Here is a 19,273-nt window from a genome sequence, read left to right as displayed (position 1 = left end):
TATTACATAAATTGTCAAATAAAAATGTAGAAAATTTCACTAGCTTTCAGTTAAGACCAAAAGAGTGCCAGTTATTTAAAAAAATAGGATTAGTCTAGTATAACTGGATCAGAAATAATCGATGGATGGTAATGGCCAAATGGGATAGTTTACATATATTTACAGGAGGCGTAGCGGAGAACGAATTATTATTATTTGGGGGCTGTTCAAGTATTACTCAGACACATATTTGCGTATATCAAATCAACATTTATTTTTGACTTTAAATTTTACTGTAAGTGAATATAAATGAATATATTTACATAATTATATAAGAAACTAAGACTAAACTTAAAAGCTAGATAATGTCTAAAATAGGCCCTTGAGGCATTGTACCAAGGATACTGGCGACATTTCCTCGCTGTATCGCAATGCTGATACGTTGTGCGAGGAAGTCGCCAGCTCTTCGGTCACCAGTTACCTCAACCAGACGCTTCGCGATTTCTGTGAACAACTTGTTCGCGCTGGGGCCCCATGGACCTAGAGTTTCTACACCAAAGGGTACAAAAAGGTATTCTTTGCCAAGACTTTTGTATTTATTACGTTTCAAATTATTTATATACTATTACGTTACATTTATTTAGTAAGTTAAGTTTACGGTCAGAAAGACCTCAGGATCGCCGCTTGGCGGAAAAAAAAATTACGAGTAGAAAACCCTCATTAATTGAATCAGATTGTTCCGAAATTGTTCTTGTACGGACTGGTTTTTAAAGCATATCACTGAGGGTCAAAAACATCGATGCAATCTCACAAGCGTTGTCGTGGACGTGCCCGAATCATAGTATTCTCCGTTTAACGAAATATCAGTACATAGTATGTGTTGTATTGCACGCGCAGGTCTCTCACCGCCGCGCAGGTGTAGTCGGACCATAACTCGACAGTATACACGCTTGTACAAAAACTGAGGAACAGCTGTCTTTTTACGCTGTCACTACATTTGGCGAATTTTCTAGCCAACATGTTTGCCCTTACTGCGGTGGCTCGCCTCTGCCTTTCTATGTCCTCCTGGTCTTTTAAACTGGACAACAAGTTGTGGCCAAGATATTTGACTTCGTGTACTCTCCGCAATTGAACTCCATCAAGCAAAAGAGGTGGTACATGTGTGGGCATATGTGCTGCCTCCATGAGCATAAATTCAGACTTGTCCGGAATTTATCTCATGTTATGCTGGCTGGCGTATCTCTCGCATTCTGCAAGTAACTTACGCATAGCTCCCACAGATGGTGCTAGTAGGACCATATCGTCTGCATATGCGATGTGATTTATTATTTGCCCATTGATGGAGCAGCCAACCTCGGTACTGGTCAAAGCCTGCGACAGCCCATCCATGTACACGCTGAAGAGAGCCGGAGACGGCGGAGACATACTGCCTCCTTGTCTCACGCCACAGTTTAGCCCGCTGGCTGTAGACAGAGTTGAATTCCATCTTACTACGTTCTTCTGCTGGGAATACCACTTCTTCGGTACCTTAATAATTGGCGTGGGCGCTTTCCGTTCCCGTAGTTTATTCCACAGCAATTGGTGGTCAAATACAACTCAAGTGGACTTTCTATCACTACAGGAGTTGTGCCATCAAGATGCAGAACCAGGACCCTCAAAAAGGAAAAAGTATAATGTAACTAATTCTGTTTTATTTTTCTAATTTACTAAACTTCAAAATTTTACTGTATTTTATTTCTTCATTAGTAATAGTCAAATCGATGCAAAGTTAGCTTAGACAATTTTTTCAGATAAACGGATATCAAAGAAAGTAAGATCGAATAGATAGCACTTTCAACCTAAAACTTATAGCGTAAACTATTTTACCTTAACCAATCTACCAGACTCTTGGCTTCTCTATTTATAGATTTTTTTTTTGTTTATCAAAGTAACTATTCGTCTTACTGACCTTTATTTGCACTAAAACTAAAGCAAAATAAATTTTATACAATGTTATATTGCAATATATATCATATCATGAAGTATTTTGCAGATATTTGACTAAAAATATTGGCAAAACGCTACATTTTATAAATGCGTCAAAAATTTACCTTTTTTGACGCTTCATATCTCGAAAACCATTTGACGGACATTGATAAAAAAGAAGTCAAACTGTTTGAAATTTAATGCGCTTTTAACATTACACAGCAACTTTTGACCAAAAACGCATAGTTTTTTAATAAAAAAATAAAAACTAAAAAAAGTCTGATTTTTTTACTTTTTTTTTTAAATTACGAAGTTAGCACACCATTTTTTTGCTTGCAAAATATAGTCTTACATTCCCCCAAGGACTCCAAATAACATACCAAAAATCCAGCTTTACATCAGACTTTGTTTTTTTAGCCGATTTTCATGTAAGATTTGACCGGTGTAATAGCCACTTGCCGCCCAATGTGCAATGAGATGTACATTTTGGTTCAATGGAATTTTAACTTTCATGTGCATAAATAAAGTAGCATTTCTTTTGTCTCTAAAATTTTTGGAACAAATGAAACTCGACTCTATTTAAAATGTAACTAGAATCAAAATTCTCTAGCAAATTTTTTGTATGGTGGGCGTTACGAGGATAGAGTCTATGTCGCCGTATTTGCAGAAGTTTACCAATATGTACCAGTGGCATATTTCACCATAGTGACATTGATAGGTACTTGGCACTGACAATAGGCTAGATTCCTATACTTAAAAAAAAAATCAGTGCACGAAATAATACAGCACCACATAATTAGAAGAAAAATATGGACAGTAGTTATGTTTAGACAACAACAACAACAACATACAATCACGCCTGTATCCCATAAAGGGGTAGGCAGAACACATGAAACTACGTAAAGCTTCAGTGCCACTCTTGGCAAATAAGGGGTTGAAAGAAAACGAAACTGTGACATTGCAGTGACAGGTTGCCAGCCTCTCGCCGACGCCACAATTTAACCCATATCCCATAGTCGCCTTCTACGACACCCACGGGAAGAAAGGGGGTGGTGAAATTCTTAACCCGTCACCACACAGGCTAGACAGGATGTTTAGACATAATTTCTATTTAATAAATCAAAAAGAAAGATATAAAGTAAATGAATTGACCGTGACGTTACTCCACAGTATTTCATAGTAATTCCATATTAGCAAATCGTTTTATCGTTTAGTCGTACCGGAAGGCGAAGCGTGGGTAGGCCCCCCACAAGGTGGACTGATGACCTGGTGAAGGTCGCAGACGTCCGCTGGATGCGGGTGGCGCAGGACAGGTCATTGTGGCAATCTTTGGGGGAGGCCTATGTCCAGCAGTGGACGTCTTTCGGCTGATATGATGATGATGATGGTGAAATCGTTTTGACAGTTCTTAAAAAGAAGCTGATTTGACTAGTAGGGAACTAGCCTATTCTGTGTCTATTTTTGGATCGAGTAATAACATTGTTACTCAGCGTCAATATTTCCTTGTTAAGAACAGGCACCGTAACCGAATGGCATTTCTACGACGCGAAAGATGATTGATGAGAAGATAGATTAGATTCTATCTCTATCGCTCGTGCGTATTGGCGCGACAGAGCCAGACTACCTTTCGCGGCGTTTCGTTTTCGTTTCGTGTCGCAGAAATGCCATTCGGCTACGTACACTGAGACAACCAGTTTTCATGTTCGTTCAACAAGTTTTTTGGTTAAAGTAGCGCCTACGTGCTCTTTGGTTCAATCAACAAGCTACTTGTCATTTGAATCGGCAATATATTTGAATCAAAAAGTCGATTTTATAAAAACAACCTGACACATATTGTTTTAAACATACGTTTGGCTGATTCAAACAAATAAACCGCAACAAGTCGAACTTGTTAAATTCACAATGCAAATTTCTCTCAGTGTACCCAGGTACTGAACGGCGATTTGTCGTCGGCTAGGTCGGCTGGATAAATTCGCAGATACGCTAGTTACAAGTAAGGGGCGGCGAGGCCCACGTTAAGCACTTTTTATTACGGTTCTACAAGTGTGTAAAATCAAATTATCCCTCACTCGAAGTGGCTGAAATGTGATTTGGAGACCCAAAGATACATTAGTAAAGTAAAAGTCACACGTTGAGTTTTTAAATTTAATTGTTAAAGCAGTTTTCTTTTATAATATCATCACACCTTATGAATTTTTAACAGACTTTCAGGCGATGAACTATGTGCTGGCGGCAGCCTGGCTGTATGGATGTGATTATGAACTGGTAGTATAGGTACGTCTGTCGGATACATCCGGAGAGATGGGCTAAAATAGCGACCGAATGGGCACCACTAAGATGGCGGAAAGACCTGCACTCATTTTTATGCTGCTGGCGGGACCATGCACAAGGCCGTGACGAGGGTTGGCTATTAAAAAAACTCAAAGAAATGTGTACTCACCAGCTTCAACGAGTATAGGTTCAAAACAGCTAGTTTCCGATTCCTTCGGTGTAACTAGAACAATATAATAGTTATTTGTTATACAAGGGGGCAAAGTTGTATTTTAACGCCGAGTGTGGAATTGAAAAACGAGCAAGTGAAAGGATTCTATAGTTGAACCACGAGCGAAGCGAGTGGTTCGAGAATAGAATCCTGAACTTAGCGAGTTTTTCAATACACGAGAAGTAAAATACATTTGCACCCGTGTGTAACACAAAACTTTTCCCCTCACTATAGCGAGGAAACTACAACGCAAAAAATGCATTTATCACTGCTTCCAGTAGTTCCACAGGTGGTAAATCATCTTCATTACTAGATTCACCTACTATTATAAACTTTAAAGCAGTTAATTTGACTATATTTAAGGTCAAATTACTTTACCCACTAGTGGATAAAATGCGTTTTTACCCGCTGACATTAAAGGATAAAACACGTGTTTCCGAGGTAGTGAGGGGAAAAAAAATATTTAGCTTGCAACTATTGCTGTTTCTTGATGTGCTATTTCTTCAAAAGTCTTTATTTAACAATCGAAATAAGATGTCATATATTAAAGAAAAAATGAAGGACACCACCAGTGGCGAAGGCTGGTTTCGTACGCCCGTCTTTAGCAATCTGGGCTAACGCCATGAACCCCTAGGCCACCCCGTCACAGCGGAAGCCTTCGAAATTTCTCTTCTATTTGCAATCTTCGTAAGACTAGGCGTCTTTGACCAAGGGCAACCAGTAAGGTGCTTACACCTCCTATATGAAACCCCTACAGGTTTACGTTATAGCTAGAGAGACTAGTGCTGCCATCTATAGGTACGCAACTATGGGAATAACCCAAATCAAAATATTTGTTAAAATAATTTGATTTATTCTCATAGTTGCGTCTTTATTGACGACCGGTCTGGCGCAGTCGGTAGTGACCCTGCCTGCTACGCCGCGGTCCCGGGTTCGAATCCCGGTAAGGGCATTTATTTGTGTAATGAGCACAGATATTTGTTCCTGAGTCATGGATGTTTTCTATGTATATAAGTATTTATATATTATATATATCGTTGCTGAGTACCCACAACACAAGCCTTCTTGAGCTTACCGTGGGCCTCAGTCAATCTGTGTAAGAATGTCCTATAATATTTATTTATTATTATTATTTATTTATTTATTTATCAGTTCAAAAATACCCAACACAATCAAGTAACAGCGTATTGCTAAAATTCTAACCGTGTCCAAAAAGGTAAATAACATTACACCTCTTTTAGACGAAATCGTGCTCGGACTAACACGAACAATCGAATAATTGCATGACATGAATAATACAGTAGCCTCGTGGCGCCCAATGTACTTTCTAAAGTACATAATGGTTTGAATGGAATTTTAACTTTCATGCAAACTAATAAAATATAATTTCTTTTGTTTCTAAAATTTTTCGAACAAATGAAATTGAATTCAATATCAAGTACTATAAGAATCAAAATTCCCTAGCAAAAATTTTGTATGGTGGGCGCTACGAGGGTAGAGTTGAAAAATTATGGTGTTGGTAAAAATTGAGAATCATGATCTTCATGGTATTTTTCAAATTCTTTTATCTTTAAAACTTTTTGTAAAAGCAAAAACGTGTGCTACCGATTCCTACAAGCACAGTATAATAAAGAGTACTATCGTACAGTATGGCCACTCCCGCTCCTTGGTGAAAGTGCCGCCCACCCCCTCTCGGTTACCTCACAGTTACCACCTGTCAAAAACGCGAACAGTCGACGTGTCATATTTCGCTCATACAAGCATGGTACGCGTTCACCTACACGAGATTAGACTGTGTGCTAGGAACACGCCTCTTTCATAATATATTTGATTGCCAGTGTCCGAGGTGTGCCTATAGGCTAATGATCCCACACTGGGCTGTTGTTACAAGTGTTTATAACATGGTGTGACAGGGACGGCGCGATGGCGATTTTGACAGGCGGTAACTGTGAGGTAACCGAGAGCGTGTCGCACTTTCAGCGGGAAGCGGGAGTACCCATACTGTTCGATAGTAAGTACTCTTTATTATGTTGTTGTTTAAGTCCTAAGGCAGAAGAGGTGCAAAGGGCATTTACAAGCTCGCGCCACGCCTTCCTATCTTCAGCGACCCTCGTGGCATCGCTCCCTCAGCTTAAACCAGCCGCTCGTAGCTCATTTTCGACGGACCGCTTCCATGACGCTTCCATAGGGCGCCCGGGGCCACGGCCTGCATTTTGCGGTTTCCAGCCGAAAGCAATGCGTTATTTTCTTTGCCCTCTCCGAAGAGAGACTTTTTATTATACTGTGGTATAACTGAGTACCTGAAGGCCCCCGGCTCGCACCAAAGCGCTGGTAGCCTAGCGGTAAGTACCTACGTGCGACATTCGTTCCGGAGGAACCCCGGCTCGCATGGCGAAGGACAAGTTTGACAGTGGCACCACTCTGATTATACACCTCGGCGATAGTGTGGGTGTGAAGAGATCTCACGTGGGATCCCTCATACGCACGCTGTCCGACATTGAGCGAAATGGAATTTATAAAATTATTTTATGCTCTTTTCCGTATTCCGACTCTGTTTCCCATGAGCACAACGTTAGAGTGTCGGAGTTAAATTCCATGTTGTACAATGCGACTTGTTACGAAAGCGCTTACCATTTTATTGATCTGAACATTATGTATAAAAGAAATAATTACCGTTTTAGACTAAGAGATAATTATTTGAATGTACCACGCAATTGTAAAGTGACGACAGCGAAATTACTAGCTTACAACGTAGAACCGGGGTTTTTTGACATTTCGGCCAGTGGCAACGGTGCCGGCCGCGCGGCGAGCGCCGGCGCGTGCGCAGCCTCCCCGCGGGCCGCCCACAGCATTTAAACTGACGGCTGAGACAGCGGAGAGGCCCCGTGAGCTTAGGTTAGTTCACCAAAACCTACAGGGCTTCTCCAGCAAAGAGTTAGAGGTGGTTCTTTTCTTAGAATCACAAGATATTGATGTCATGTGCGTTACGGAGCACTGGCTCAAAGAATATGAATTATTAGTATTTAATATCTGTAATTATGACATAATTAGCTCGTTCAGTAGAAAGTCCGCCATTCACGGGGGATCATTGATTATAGTAAAAAATAAATTTAAATGTAAAGAAAGAAATGACATAGTTAAACTTTCTACTGAGCGAACTATAGAAATATCATGTATAGAATTGGAGGATCACATTATAATGTGCGTCTACAGACCACCTTCGGCGGATTTTAGCGTTTTTGAGTCTATCATGGAAGATGCGTTGAGACGAGTGTTTGTTAGCAGTAAGAAGATAATAATTTGTGGGGACTTTAATGTTAATATACTAGATCCCACGCATGGACACACAGTTAGATTCTTAAATCTTTTTCAGTCTTTTGACTTGTTTCCGCTTTTCCACGAGCCCACAAGAATTACAGCCAGTACGGCGACTTGTTTGGATAATATATTCTGTAATTGTGAAGTTGAAAAGAAAGATGTCTTTAGTTGTTTCAGCTCTGATCACTGTGGTCAGAAAGCTTATTTCCAAGTCAATATTGTAAAACAACAGCAAGCGATTACGTATAGGCCTATCACTGCTAGCCGAATGGATAAATTTAGAGAATCTATTATATCGCAGGTACCTACTTTGACAGGTATAAGCAAGCAAGATCCTGATACATTATACGGGGAACTGTCGAGTGTCATCCACGACGTCCACAAGAATATTTTTAAGACGAAGACTGTACAGCAAGGCCAATTGAAGTCAAAGTTTAGTGACTGGGCCACCGTCGGTATCCACAGAAGCAGGAAGAGATTGTATGACCTGTATGAATTGAGGAATTTTAACCATGATGAAAATTTCACTGAATATGTAAGGAGGTATTCAAAAGTGTTTAAGAAAGTTTGCGCCGCGGCTAAGTCTGCATTCTTAAGCAAGAAGGTCAGGTCGGCAGACAATAAAATAAAAGCTACCTGGAATATGATAAACGCTGAAACCGGGAAGACGAAACCCCGTGATGGCCATTACACACTAAAAGTTCAAGACCAAGTATTGTCTGCAGACGACGATGTTGCTGGCGCCTTTCAACACTTTTTCACCAACATAGCCACTGATACTACACGGAATTTAAACTCCTCTGTAGTTAAGGCAGGTCTCTACTTGGACAATTACAATGTTAAGAAATGCAGCATGGAATTATATTTCCAATTTACTGACCCCGAAGAGATTATTAAAACTTTCAAGTCCTTAAAAGTTAAAAACAGTGAGGACATTTGGGGGATATCTGTGAAAGTCGTGTATTCAATTATTGACGTCGTGGCACCTTATCTAGCCGATGTGTTTAACGCTTGTGTTAGGGAATGTGTGTTTCCCAATCTGATGAAGTATAGTAAGGTTATTCCTCTGTTTAAATCAGGCAGCAAGGATGACCTTGGAAATTTTAGACCAATTTCAATACTTCCAGTTCTCAGCAAAGTGTTTGAGAAAATTATATTGAACCAGTTGCTTCGACATTTTAACACGAATGGATTACTTCAGCATCAGCAATTTGGTTTTACACGAGGTCGTTCGACGACAGATGCTGCTTCTGTGCTAATCAAGCACATATACGATGCCTGGGAACTCTCGTTAGATGCTATCGATATTTTCTGCGATCTCTCCAAAGCTTTCGATTGTGTGGAGCACGACACACTACTACACAAGCTGAAGCACTACGGTCTATCCTCTAAAGCTTTACAGCTTGTTGAATCTTACTTAAACGAAAGAACCCAGAAAGTGGTTGTAAATGGTACTGAATCTAACGGTACAACTGTAAAGCTTGGAGTACCACAGGGTTCTATTCTGGGACCTTTTCTTTTCCTTGTGTATATAAATGATTTGCCATGTCTTGTAAAGAACAAATGTGAGATAGTCTTATTTGCTGATGATACTTCACTAATTTTCAAAGTTGATAGGCAACTGAGTGACTATAGCCATGTGAATGAAACTTTGAAGGAGGTGCTAGAATGGTTTACAGCAAATAACTTGCTCCTTAATGCCAAGAAGACGAAATGTGTTAAATTCTCTTTACCCAATGTAAGGAAGACAGATACTACCATCACGCTGAATGGCGAAAACCTGGACCTTGTCGAGAATACGCTCTTTCTTGGTCTTACTTTAGATTGCAATCTGCAATGGGGTCCTCATATATCTGCCCTAGCAAAAAGGTTGAGCTCTGCCGCGTATGCCGTAAGGAGAATTAGGCAATTAACTGATGTGGAGACAGCTCGCCTAGTTTATTTCAGTTACTTTCATAGTGTTATGTCTTACGGCATATTGGCCTGGGGAAAAGCAGCAGATATTCAAACCATCTTCGTTCTCCAGAAACGGGCAATACGATCTATCTACAACATGGCGTCACGTGACTCACTGAAGGAACGCTTTAAGGAGATAGACATCCTTACAGTAGCTTCACAATACATACTAGATGTGATAATGTATACTCATAAGAATATAGAGTCCTTTAAGAAACTGTCAGATATTCATAGTTATAATACACGGAACAAACATAAGCTAGCGGTTTCCAAGTTTCGTCTACAGAAAGTGAAGAAATCGTTCCTGGGAAACTGTGTAACATTTTATAATAAAGTACCCTTAGAGGCATGGGATCTGCCCTTTACTTCATTCAAGAAGTACATAAAAAGTGCACTTCTCAAAAGGGGTACTACAAAATTGATGATTACCTGGGAGATACTACACCATGGCCGACTATCCAGGCTCAAAATCTGTCATAGTTTTGCTAGCAGTGTCCCGGGAGACATTGTGTCATGCTTAAGGCGCTGTTGCTACTGGCTGTTTAAATTATTGATCCTTATTATTGTATAATTATAATTTGGTATATATATATATTGACTTGATGAGTACATACTAGTTATGTATTCTGTAGAATTAGTTGGAGATTGCTAGCTTAACAGTCTCTTGACGTGAAATTTGTATTTCATACGCATTTTTTTTTCTATTTCTAGTTCTTTTGACACTTGGAGAACCTTTACACCTCCAAATTTTCATTTTTTATTATATCCCATTAATTATAATTGACTGTGGGGACCTTTTACATCTCCCAAGATCTTGTTTTCAATTAAGTCAATTTAAACTATGTAACGTACAAGCACGGAATGTTGTGTCTTACATCTAGGTATACCGTATTCACTTATTATTGGAATATTTAATACAGCCCGGACAGCTTGAACATGTCATGCTCGCTAAAAAGTCTTTGCTTACGGTGACGTCGTTGATCGGGTCGCCACCTTCCCGAATGAAGGTTGAGGGAGGCGATGGCTGAGATGCGCGCCATATTCGTGAACGGGTGCTGTTTGTGAAGACCGGTCTGTTTCAGCTAATAGGGGCTATGCTATTCTATGTAACATTAATTTTGAATGAGATTACGTTGAGGCACTCTGTTCGGTCCTTGTTTGTTTATTTTTCTTTCTGACTCTTGGAGACCATATACATCTCCAAGGAAAAAAGTAGATTAAGTATATATATATTTTTTTTTTCCTTTGCTTAAGACAACAAGAGTCTTTTACAACTCTAAAGTTATTTTAGTTATTCGTTTTTTTTCTTCATGTATAATTTTTTTAGATGTACTTTGACACTTAGAGACTCTATACATCTCTAACATCTCTTATTAATAATCATAATAGCTTTGTACTTTGAATAATTTCTTGTGTTAATATTTTTTTTTTTATGAATACTTTTGCTTATTAAATTGTATCTTGTTTTTTTTTTTTTTAATGCATGTTAATTATAAGATGTAATGTTTTGAAAAGAAGTGGCCCGCCGAGTTTCTTGCCGGTCCCATAGTGGATACCCTCCTCAAACTGAGGGGGGACTGAAATCTTCTCGAGGCTGAGGCGTAGGGTTAGAGCCGGCGTAGTTTTATTTGACGTTCATAAGCGCATTGTAATATGCCTACTTGGAAAATAAATATTTCATTTCATTTCATTTCATTTCATCAATGAGTTTTTCGGAATTTATCTACGAAATGTCATTTGATATTTGCCAGTCGCTTTTCGTTGAAGAAAAACATCGTGAGGACACCGGACTAATTCCAATAAGGCCTAGTTACCCTTCGGGTTGGAAGGTCAGATGGCAGTCGCTTTCGTAAAAACTAGTGCCCACGCCAAATCTTGGGATTAGTTGTCAATGCGGACCCCAGGTTCCCATGAGCTGTGGTAAATGCCGGGATAACGGAGGAGGATGATGATAAAACTAAGTACCTGAAGCATTCCGTGTCCTGCGAATGGTCGACTTCTTGATGAGGTCCCAGCGGCGAATGAACATGCGCCGTAGCGCCACCACGCGCACGCGGGCTGTCTTGTGCACTGCCATCACAAACATACCTACTTGTATATATTATTGAAAGTACACATCGTGTTTTAATGAATTCCGTTAACTTCGGCATATAGTTAGGTCCATTATAGGAAACAGAATAGCATAGTCAGTTTTTTTTAATTCGTAACTTTTTTCTGAAAAATCCTATACACCTATGATAGATGTTACATCAATTTCTATTAAGAAACGGTCTTTGTGTGTTCGATATGCGATTGACATGTCACAGTTTTGACACTTACTTAGTGTGAGTTAATTGTAAAGGCAGTTTCTCGACAGCAATTGAAGTTAACATCTATCGCAGGCGTATGGTTTTTTTAATAAAAAAATACAAATTTAAGAAAACTAACAATGCCATTCTGTTTCCTATAATGGACCTAACTATATGCCAAAGTTAATGGAATTCGTTAAAAACACGGTGTATAAAATAAGTGAGGGCGCGAGTACACTGTGCCGCCTTTGCGCCGAGATCCCCGCTCTATCATAGATTAAGGTGGCTCGCTTAGGTTACCCGAAGCTCAGGCTGCGTTAGATGGCGTTAATCTGCAAATTACCAGTCTTATTTTTTTTGTGGAGTCGTACAGGCATTTATATACTTTCAATTATGCTTCGCGAACATTTAATATTAAAATTGACGTATTACAACAAACATTCAACTTCTCATTGTAACGTTAATCCCCTTAATGTAGATAAATTTACTATTTTACACTATTTTTAAGTACCACTCACACATACAAACAGTGTTTTTGTATTCCTTCTAGTCGATAATTTCACGCGGCGACAGCTTGTTTAAATAGCCTTGCGGTAAATATGTGCCATCGCATGATTTGCATGGAAGTACTGGGTTCGAATCCAGGACTTTTTCTCTTTTTTTTTTTAATACTACGTCGGTGGCAAACAAGCATACGGTCCGCCTGATGGAAAGCGGTCACCGTAACCTATGGACGCCTGCAACTCAAAGAGTGTCGCATGCGCGTTGCCGCCCCATTAGAAACTTGTACACTCCCCTTTGCTGCGTGTGCACAGCAAAAAGGAGTGTACAAGTTCAAAGGAGGGTTTGGGTTGCCGACGACTCAAAGGACAATAGACGGAACAAATTAGTTCCGTAAGTCCTCCCGTCGTCAGCACCCCACACCCTCGTTGAGCTCTGGCAGCCTTACTCACCGGCAGGAACACAACACTATGAGACACTATTTTGTGTTTTATTATTATACATAAACTAGACGTGCCCGCGCGGCTTCGCTCGCGCAAGTGATCGATATCCTAATAAGGCCCTGGTTTCTCTGGCTCGTCACACGCGACCGGCGGCGTCTGGATGTGCGCCGCACGCCGTCGGTGGTCGCGGGTGCGTGGGTTTTCTGAGCCTTGGTCACCCGTCGCCGGCGACGGAACTCAGAAGCTCTGGTAGACTGCTTTTTGAACTGTTGTGTTGTGCTCTGAGCAAAATAAATACAAAAAACTTACATTCTTAGAAGAAGACGTTCATGAAATAGGTAGGTACGTAAGTACCTATTGATATTATCCAAAAAAAGAGACAGTCGAACGATATTTGTATAAAACCGGCAAAAAGAAAGTGCCTACAATTTTTTTACTTGGTGCTTAAACACTTGTAATGCAGTAAAACTTGGTGCTTAAACACTTGTAATGCAGTAAAGTTTTAGCTTATTCCACCGTCCCCATTCTGCAGCTTATTCCACCGTGCACCGTCCCCATTCTACCATCGGACTCTTAGACGCATGGCAGGTCTCCATCCTTACTTGGTGGATATTCCACGAATCCGCACGAAGCGCTTTGCTTCTTCTTTTCTTATGCGCACTGCCAAGGAGTGGAATTCCTTGCCGGCGGCTATATTTCCGAGCTCATATAACCCGGCAACCTTCAAATCAATAGTGAACAGGCATCTTCTGGGCAAGCTCACTCCATCGTATGCCACGTATTTGCCTTTGGCTAGTCTGTGGTCAAGAGTAAGCCCATTTATAATAATAAAAAAAAGTACAATTCATCATTATCTTTAGTGAAATCATTTCATTTTCCATATCAAGACGCCACCCGCTGTCCGTTGCTATTCTACAAATCGAATACAGACCGTCGCAAGCGGCGTGTGACCTTCGCCCGTCGACCTACCCGCCGCCGGCGACGTTTCTCAGACCCTCAAACATTTCCGAACAATATATTCGAACGTCGTCGGTTGCCTACCCGCGTCGGTTGCCGGCCGCCGGCGGCGGGTGGTCAGAGAAACCAGGGCCTAACACTTTCACTGTCCTTGCACCCAATGTGGTATCACGATTTAAATCCTCAATTTCAATTAGGGAATGCAATCGGTAAATAGTTTGTATGAAAATAACTTGTTATTTACCGATGTCTCGGTAATTCCCATACAATTATTTACCTGTTTACATGCCCTAATTTCAATGCCTATTTTTTACACTTTTCAGTTAAGAACCGTGAACGTGATTTATCTACTTACAATTCAAGGCAATCTAGGCATCGCCAAACCAAAATTCGTCACATAAATTTTCGGCTTTAGCCATGTTTATTCCACAGTTGACACATGACTTGACAGTAACGACACGACAGAACAATATAGGCCTTTTATTTCCTGTCACTTAGAACAAAATAAACAGCTATACTACTGCAGGTGTACCAACATAACAAACTCACAAAACATAGGTAATAAACTTTCATCAACTTGAACCACTTGAACTTACACGCGAAACGAAAGACCGAGTAAGTGCCGATTGGATCCCGAATACAGCCGAAGTCTTGAAATGGTGAAGTGGATGAAGTTTATGAAATTTTCGTTAGCTAATTGTAAAATAAATACGCAGCGTAAGCGGCAGTTTTCATATACATTTTCTATTCCTATATTCAGACAATAGATTTAAATAGTTTTCTATTACGATACTTGCGTTGTATCCGAGAAACGTGGTCCAAAAGTTCTTAAAATTTGTAAGGCGCTATCTCGTTTCTTCCCTCGTTTTTTATCCCTTTCTGGTTTTTCGTTTTTATATAAGTAGATGTATATGTACTCGTACAGTAGTTACTGAGCGTTTTCCACAAAAAAGATTAAAAACCTATTTCTCTTACATGGTAATAATTTTTGGGTTCGTCGAACTCAGAATTTCTAACATAATTATCCTAATCTGATATTTTTAAAAATTCCAAAAAAGTATAAGTACCTAGATAAATTTTAGTTTCTTCTAAACTACGATTCGAATGATTTTTTTTTCTAATTGTTTATTTTCGATGGAGCAAGGGTATTCAAATCGCTTTTGAAATCTTAAATTAGTAAATGAAAATGCAATAGTTAACTGAGTAACGTAATGCTTTAAAAACTCAAGTAGACTTTTTTTATCTAAGGAGTAATTTCGATAAAATATTATATTTAGCGAGGGTATTAAAAGTTGTGTTTTATATCTCAACTTAATAAATAGAACATCAAAATGACAATAAAAATATCAATAGGTTCTCTAAGATAAAATTGATACCTTCGGCTCTCCATTCTTGCTCGGTCAATAAAAAATACGAAATTTATATCCAAAAAAATACAAAAAGTTTATATAATCCTGGGAATCGAACGCACCTTCACGGCGTGACAGACGACTGTACACCAACGACGCCATTACATAACACGCTGTTCCCGACGAAATTGGGCTATACATGTATAATTATTTAAATATAAATAATAATGTCAAATCCATACTAATATTACAAATGGGAAAGGGTGTGTGTCTGTTTGTTTGTCCGTCTTTCACGGCAAAACCGGAGCGACGAATTGACGTGATTTTTAAGGGGATTTAGTTGAAGGGATGGAGAGTGACATAGGCTACTTTTTGTCTCTTTCTTACGCGAGCGAAGCCGCGGTCAAAAGCTAGTTTATTATAAATGGGAAAAGCTGGTTACTCTATAATCTGAAGTGGAAGAATTCATTGTTTCACCAAAGATAATGTGTGTTTGTTTGTTTGTCCGTCTTTCACGGCCAAACGGAGCGACGGATTGACATGTTTTTTAAGTGGAGATAGTTGAAGGGATGGAGAGTGACATATGCTACTTTTGTCTCTTTCTAACGCAAGCGAAGCCGCGGGCAAAAGCTAGTACATCACGAGTAGCATGGTCGCGCGATAGACGATAAAATATCAGGCCGTCCCTGTCGCACTATTAGTAAGTGCGATTATAGGGACGGCCAGATGTTTTATCATTTATCGCGCGACCATAATTGCCTGCCTGGACCAGATTATATTGATGATAATTATTATTTGTAACCATTTAGTTAATATTGTCTTCAGTTACCGCGATAGTTACTCATGAAATAAAAACTATGAAAACGGATTAAATCGCGTATAATGAGTTTAAAATTCATCCCGATGTTTCAAACACTTTACAGCGTTCGTGGTCAACGGGTGACTGAGGAAAAATTACAATGTGCAAAAGCTACCCATATTCTTGTATATTTAGTTGTTGAAGAAAAACATTCACACAACAATAACATAGGTCAACCAGCTCAGTAAATGCAATACTTTACTAATACTATGCCCACACTATGACCTATGTATAATGTATTATACCAGACGTGTAATATTTTATTTTATCAACAAAGGCATAATAAAGGATTGTATTGTATTTTTGTATAAAAATAAAAAATAGGAAAGCAATATAGTAATAGTCAAATATTCCATTAAAAAAATAAAAAATACTTAATAAATCCATAAAAGTTCAAATGATTAAAAAAAACTTCGGACTCGAACCCACGATCTTCTGCATCATAGTCGGTCGTTTGACCGAGACGCCATTTCGATTTACATTAGCAGTGTCGAAATACACGATATGTATCTTTGTTGACAAAATGCGTCATTATTTCTGAGTCTGCTTGAGTTAACCATCGACCTACAATAGGGACTGAGCTCACACTTTTTTTGCCATACTAAATTGAACCTTATCACCTGCGCATAAAGGCGTTCTTGACAGACTAGCACAAGTGTGTCCACATGAGAGGGTCAAAGTTGGGGCTGGTGTCCCTCTCGCACGTGTGACCAGTGTTAAAAAATTACTATAGTAGTAGTATTTTTACCTGTATGATAACTAAGTTTGTAAACTTCTTAAATTATTTTCGTATTATATTGAGGCAAGGGTATTAATACCTTGTAACGAATTGGTAAGTCATTATTATGAAGCCATAAAACCAAAAAATTGCGCAATTATTAAAAACCTTTAATTGGGTATTAGTAGATTTGGTAGTAACTTTGAATATTGACTGGTATCCCCAAATGATGACAGTGATGACGTCATTCAAATGATTTTGATAGTGGTAATAAGTGCGAGAGGGACACCAGCCCCAACTTTAACCTCTCATGTGGACACACTTTTTGGGCTAACAACTCATTCTGGTTTAATTATAATTCTGTGGAGTTAACTAAACCAATATCTTTAAATAATTACTTGTCAAGAGCCAAATGTCACTGATGACAATGTCAACTAAAAATGCGCGAAATATGACGGCTCTGTGTCTGTACACAAAATTTGGCACGCACATTTACGTAAAATTAATAAAAAATTCACAAGGATTTGTCCATGATTTCTGTATGAAACAATGTATTTCATTCACTACCGCGACGACGAATAATGTATAGTAGATGTATGCGCATATTTTTATTTAGTTGTAGTATGCGGTGACTAAATAAATGGTAGATGTTTTTTGTATGGAAAGCGAGCCACCTTAAATATAAGAAGATCATACCATCCCATACATTAATATGTGACCGCCCAAGAACGCGCATACACTACACCACAAATAGATGGCGCCACAAAAAAGTATTGTAGCTTTCGATTATACTTGTAGATGGCTTTAAATGTCACTTTTGACATAGATTTATGGCTCGAAAGTGACACTTAACGCCATCTACAAGTATAATCGAAAGCTACAAGAGTTTTTTGTGGCGCTATCTAATATGTATGGTGTAGTGTATGAGCGTTCTTAGGTAGTCGAATTTTAATGTATGGGACGGTATGATCTTCTTATATTTAATCTATGGCTCTATCTAGGCGGCCTTTACGCGTCTCAAAGTGCATGGAGAAATTATGAATGAATTCATTGATAAATTCGCCATGCACTTTTGCAGCGGCACCGCGCGCTGATGCTTAGTATAAGTATTTGGAAATAGAAAAGTAGTCGGGTCAACTCCGATTTTTTTATAAACAGACTTACTTACTTCATTTTGATGACATTTACATATTATAATATGACGCACAAAAATGCGATCTTTGTTTAAAAAAATAATAATAAATATTATAGGACGTTCTTACACAGATTGACTGAGTCCCACGGTAAGCTCAAGAAGGCTTGTGTTGTGGATACTCAGGCAACGATATATATAATACCTATACAAATACTATGCATAGAAAAGATCCATGACTCAGGAACAAATATCTGTGCTCATCACACAAATAAGTGCCCTTACCGAGATTAGAACCCAAGACCGCGGCTTAGCAGGCTGGCAGGGTCACTACGCGCTAGGCCAGACCGGTCGTCAATGCTATAAAACTCCCTGGCTCTGGTTAAAAATGATAATAATATATCTAAGTATGTGTGTTACCTCTTTTTTCATTGTTGGTGAAGTTGCAGATGGACCGACTGCACGGTTTCAATGTCATTGTTTCTTTGGACGGCATGTCGTCTGCAATATGTAAAATAGAAAAATAACATAGGAACTGCAAAATCGTAATCGTAAGAAAACGCATGGCCGAGTCGCGATGTTCGCTGATGATGACGACGCGACGCGGCGCGACGAAATAAAACATTCGATTCACATCTCGGACACTGGCGTCACTGGCGATCAAATATATGAAAGAGGCGCGTTCCTAGCTCACATTTTAAGCTCGTGTGACATTGCCAGGCTCGATATGACAGGTCGACTGTTGCATTTTTGACAGGTGGTGAGGTAGCCGAGAGGGGGTGGACAGGATAGTACTCTTTATTATACTGTGGCGACGTGATAAACTATCGATGATAGGCGATGCGACGTGTCGGCGACGGTCGCCACGGCGTAAGGTCAATGAGGTGAAGAGTGAATACATAAGTATTCAACTCACCAAAAATTGGTCTGCACACCAGACGCTCATTTATCAGCAACAAGCGACGGAGAACGGTCCTACAGAGAGGCTGACTCGGTGTGTTAAATTTAGTCAGAATAAATAGGTACTCACAAAAAGTTCGGTTACCCTCAGAGATGGTCGGGCTATTAGTATTCGTACCATCGTACTTGACCGGGCAGGCGGGACACCAGACGCTCTTGTCAGCAACAAGCGACGGAGACCGGTCCTACAGAGAGTCTGACTCGGTGTGTTAAATGTAGTCAGAATAAATAGGTACTCACCAAAAATTTGGTTACCCTCAGAGATGGTGGGGCTGTTGGTACTCGTACCATCGTACTTGACCGGGCAGGCTGGACACCAAACACTTTTGTCGGCGACCAATGATGGACAGCGCAGTCCTACAGAGT

The 19,273-nt window shown here is 39.6% G+C and overlaps 1 protein-coding gene across 1 annotated transcript in view; it reads right to left on the bottom strand.

The window, feature by feature from the left end:
- Window positions 1-11,777, bottom strand: part of LOC125225977 — a 29,642-nt gene extending 17,865 nt beyond the window's left edge. Inside the window, exons 1-2 of the mRNA XM_048129792.1 lie at window positions 11,666-11,777; window positions 4,385-4,438 (exon numbers count right to left, since the gene is read on the bottom strand). Coding sequence (XP_047985749.1) covers window positions 4,385-4,438; window positions 11,666-11,777 — 166 coding nt within the window. The remainder of the gene's footprint in view (window positions 1-4,384; window positions 4,439-11,665) is intronic.
- Window positions 11,778-19,273: the final 7,496 nt, after the last annotated feature.

This window comes from Leguminivora glycinivorella, chromosome 5 (assembly GCF_023078275.1).
Source record: "Leguminivora glycinivorella isolate SPB_JAAS2020 chromosome 5, LegGlyc_1.1, whole genome shotgun sequence".
NCBI lineage: Eukaryota > Metazoa > Arthropoda > Insecta > Lepidoptera > Tortricidae > Leguminivora > Leguminivora glycinivorella.
This window is presented reverse-complemented; position numbering and strand designations above follow the sequence as displayed.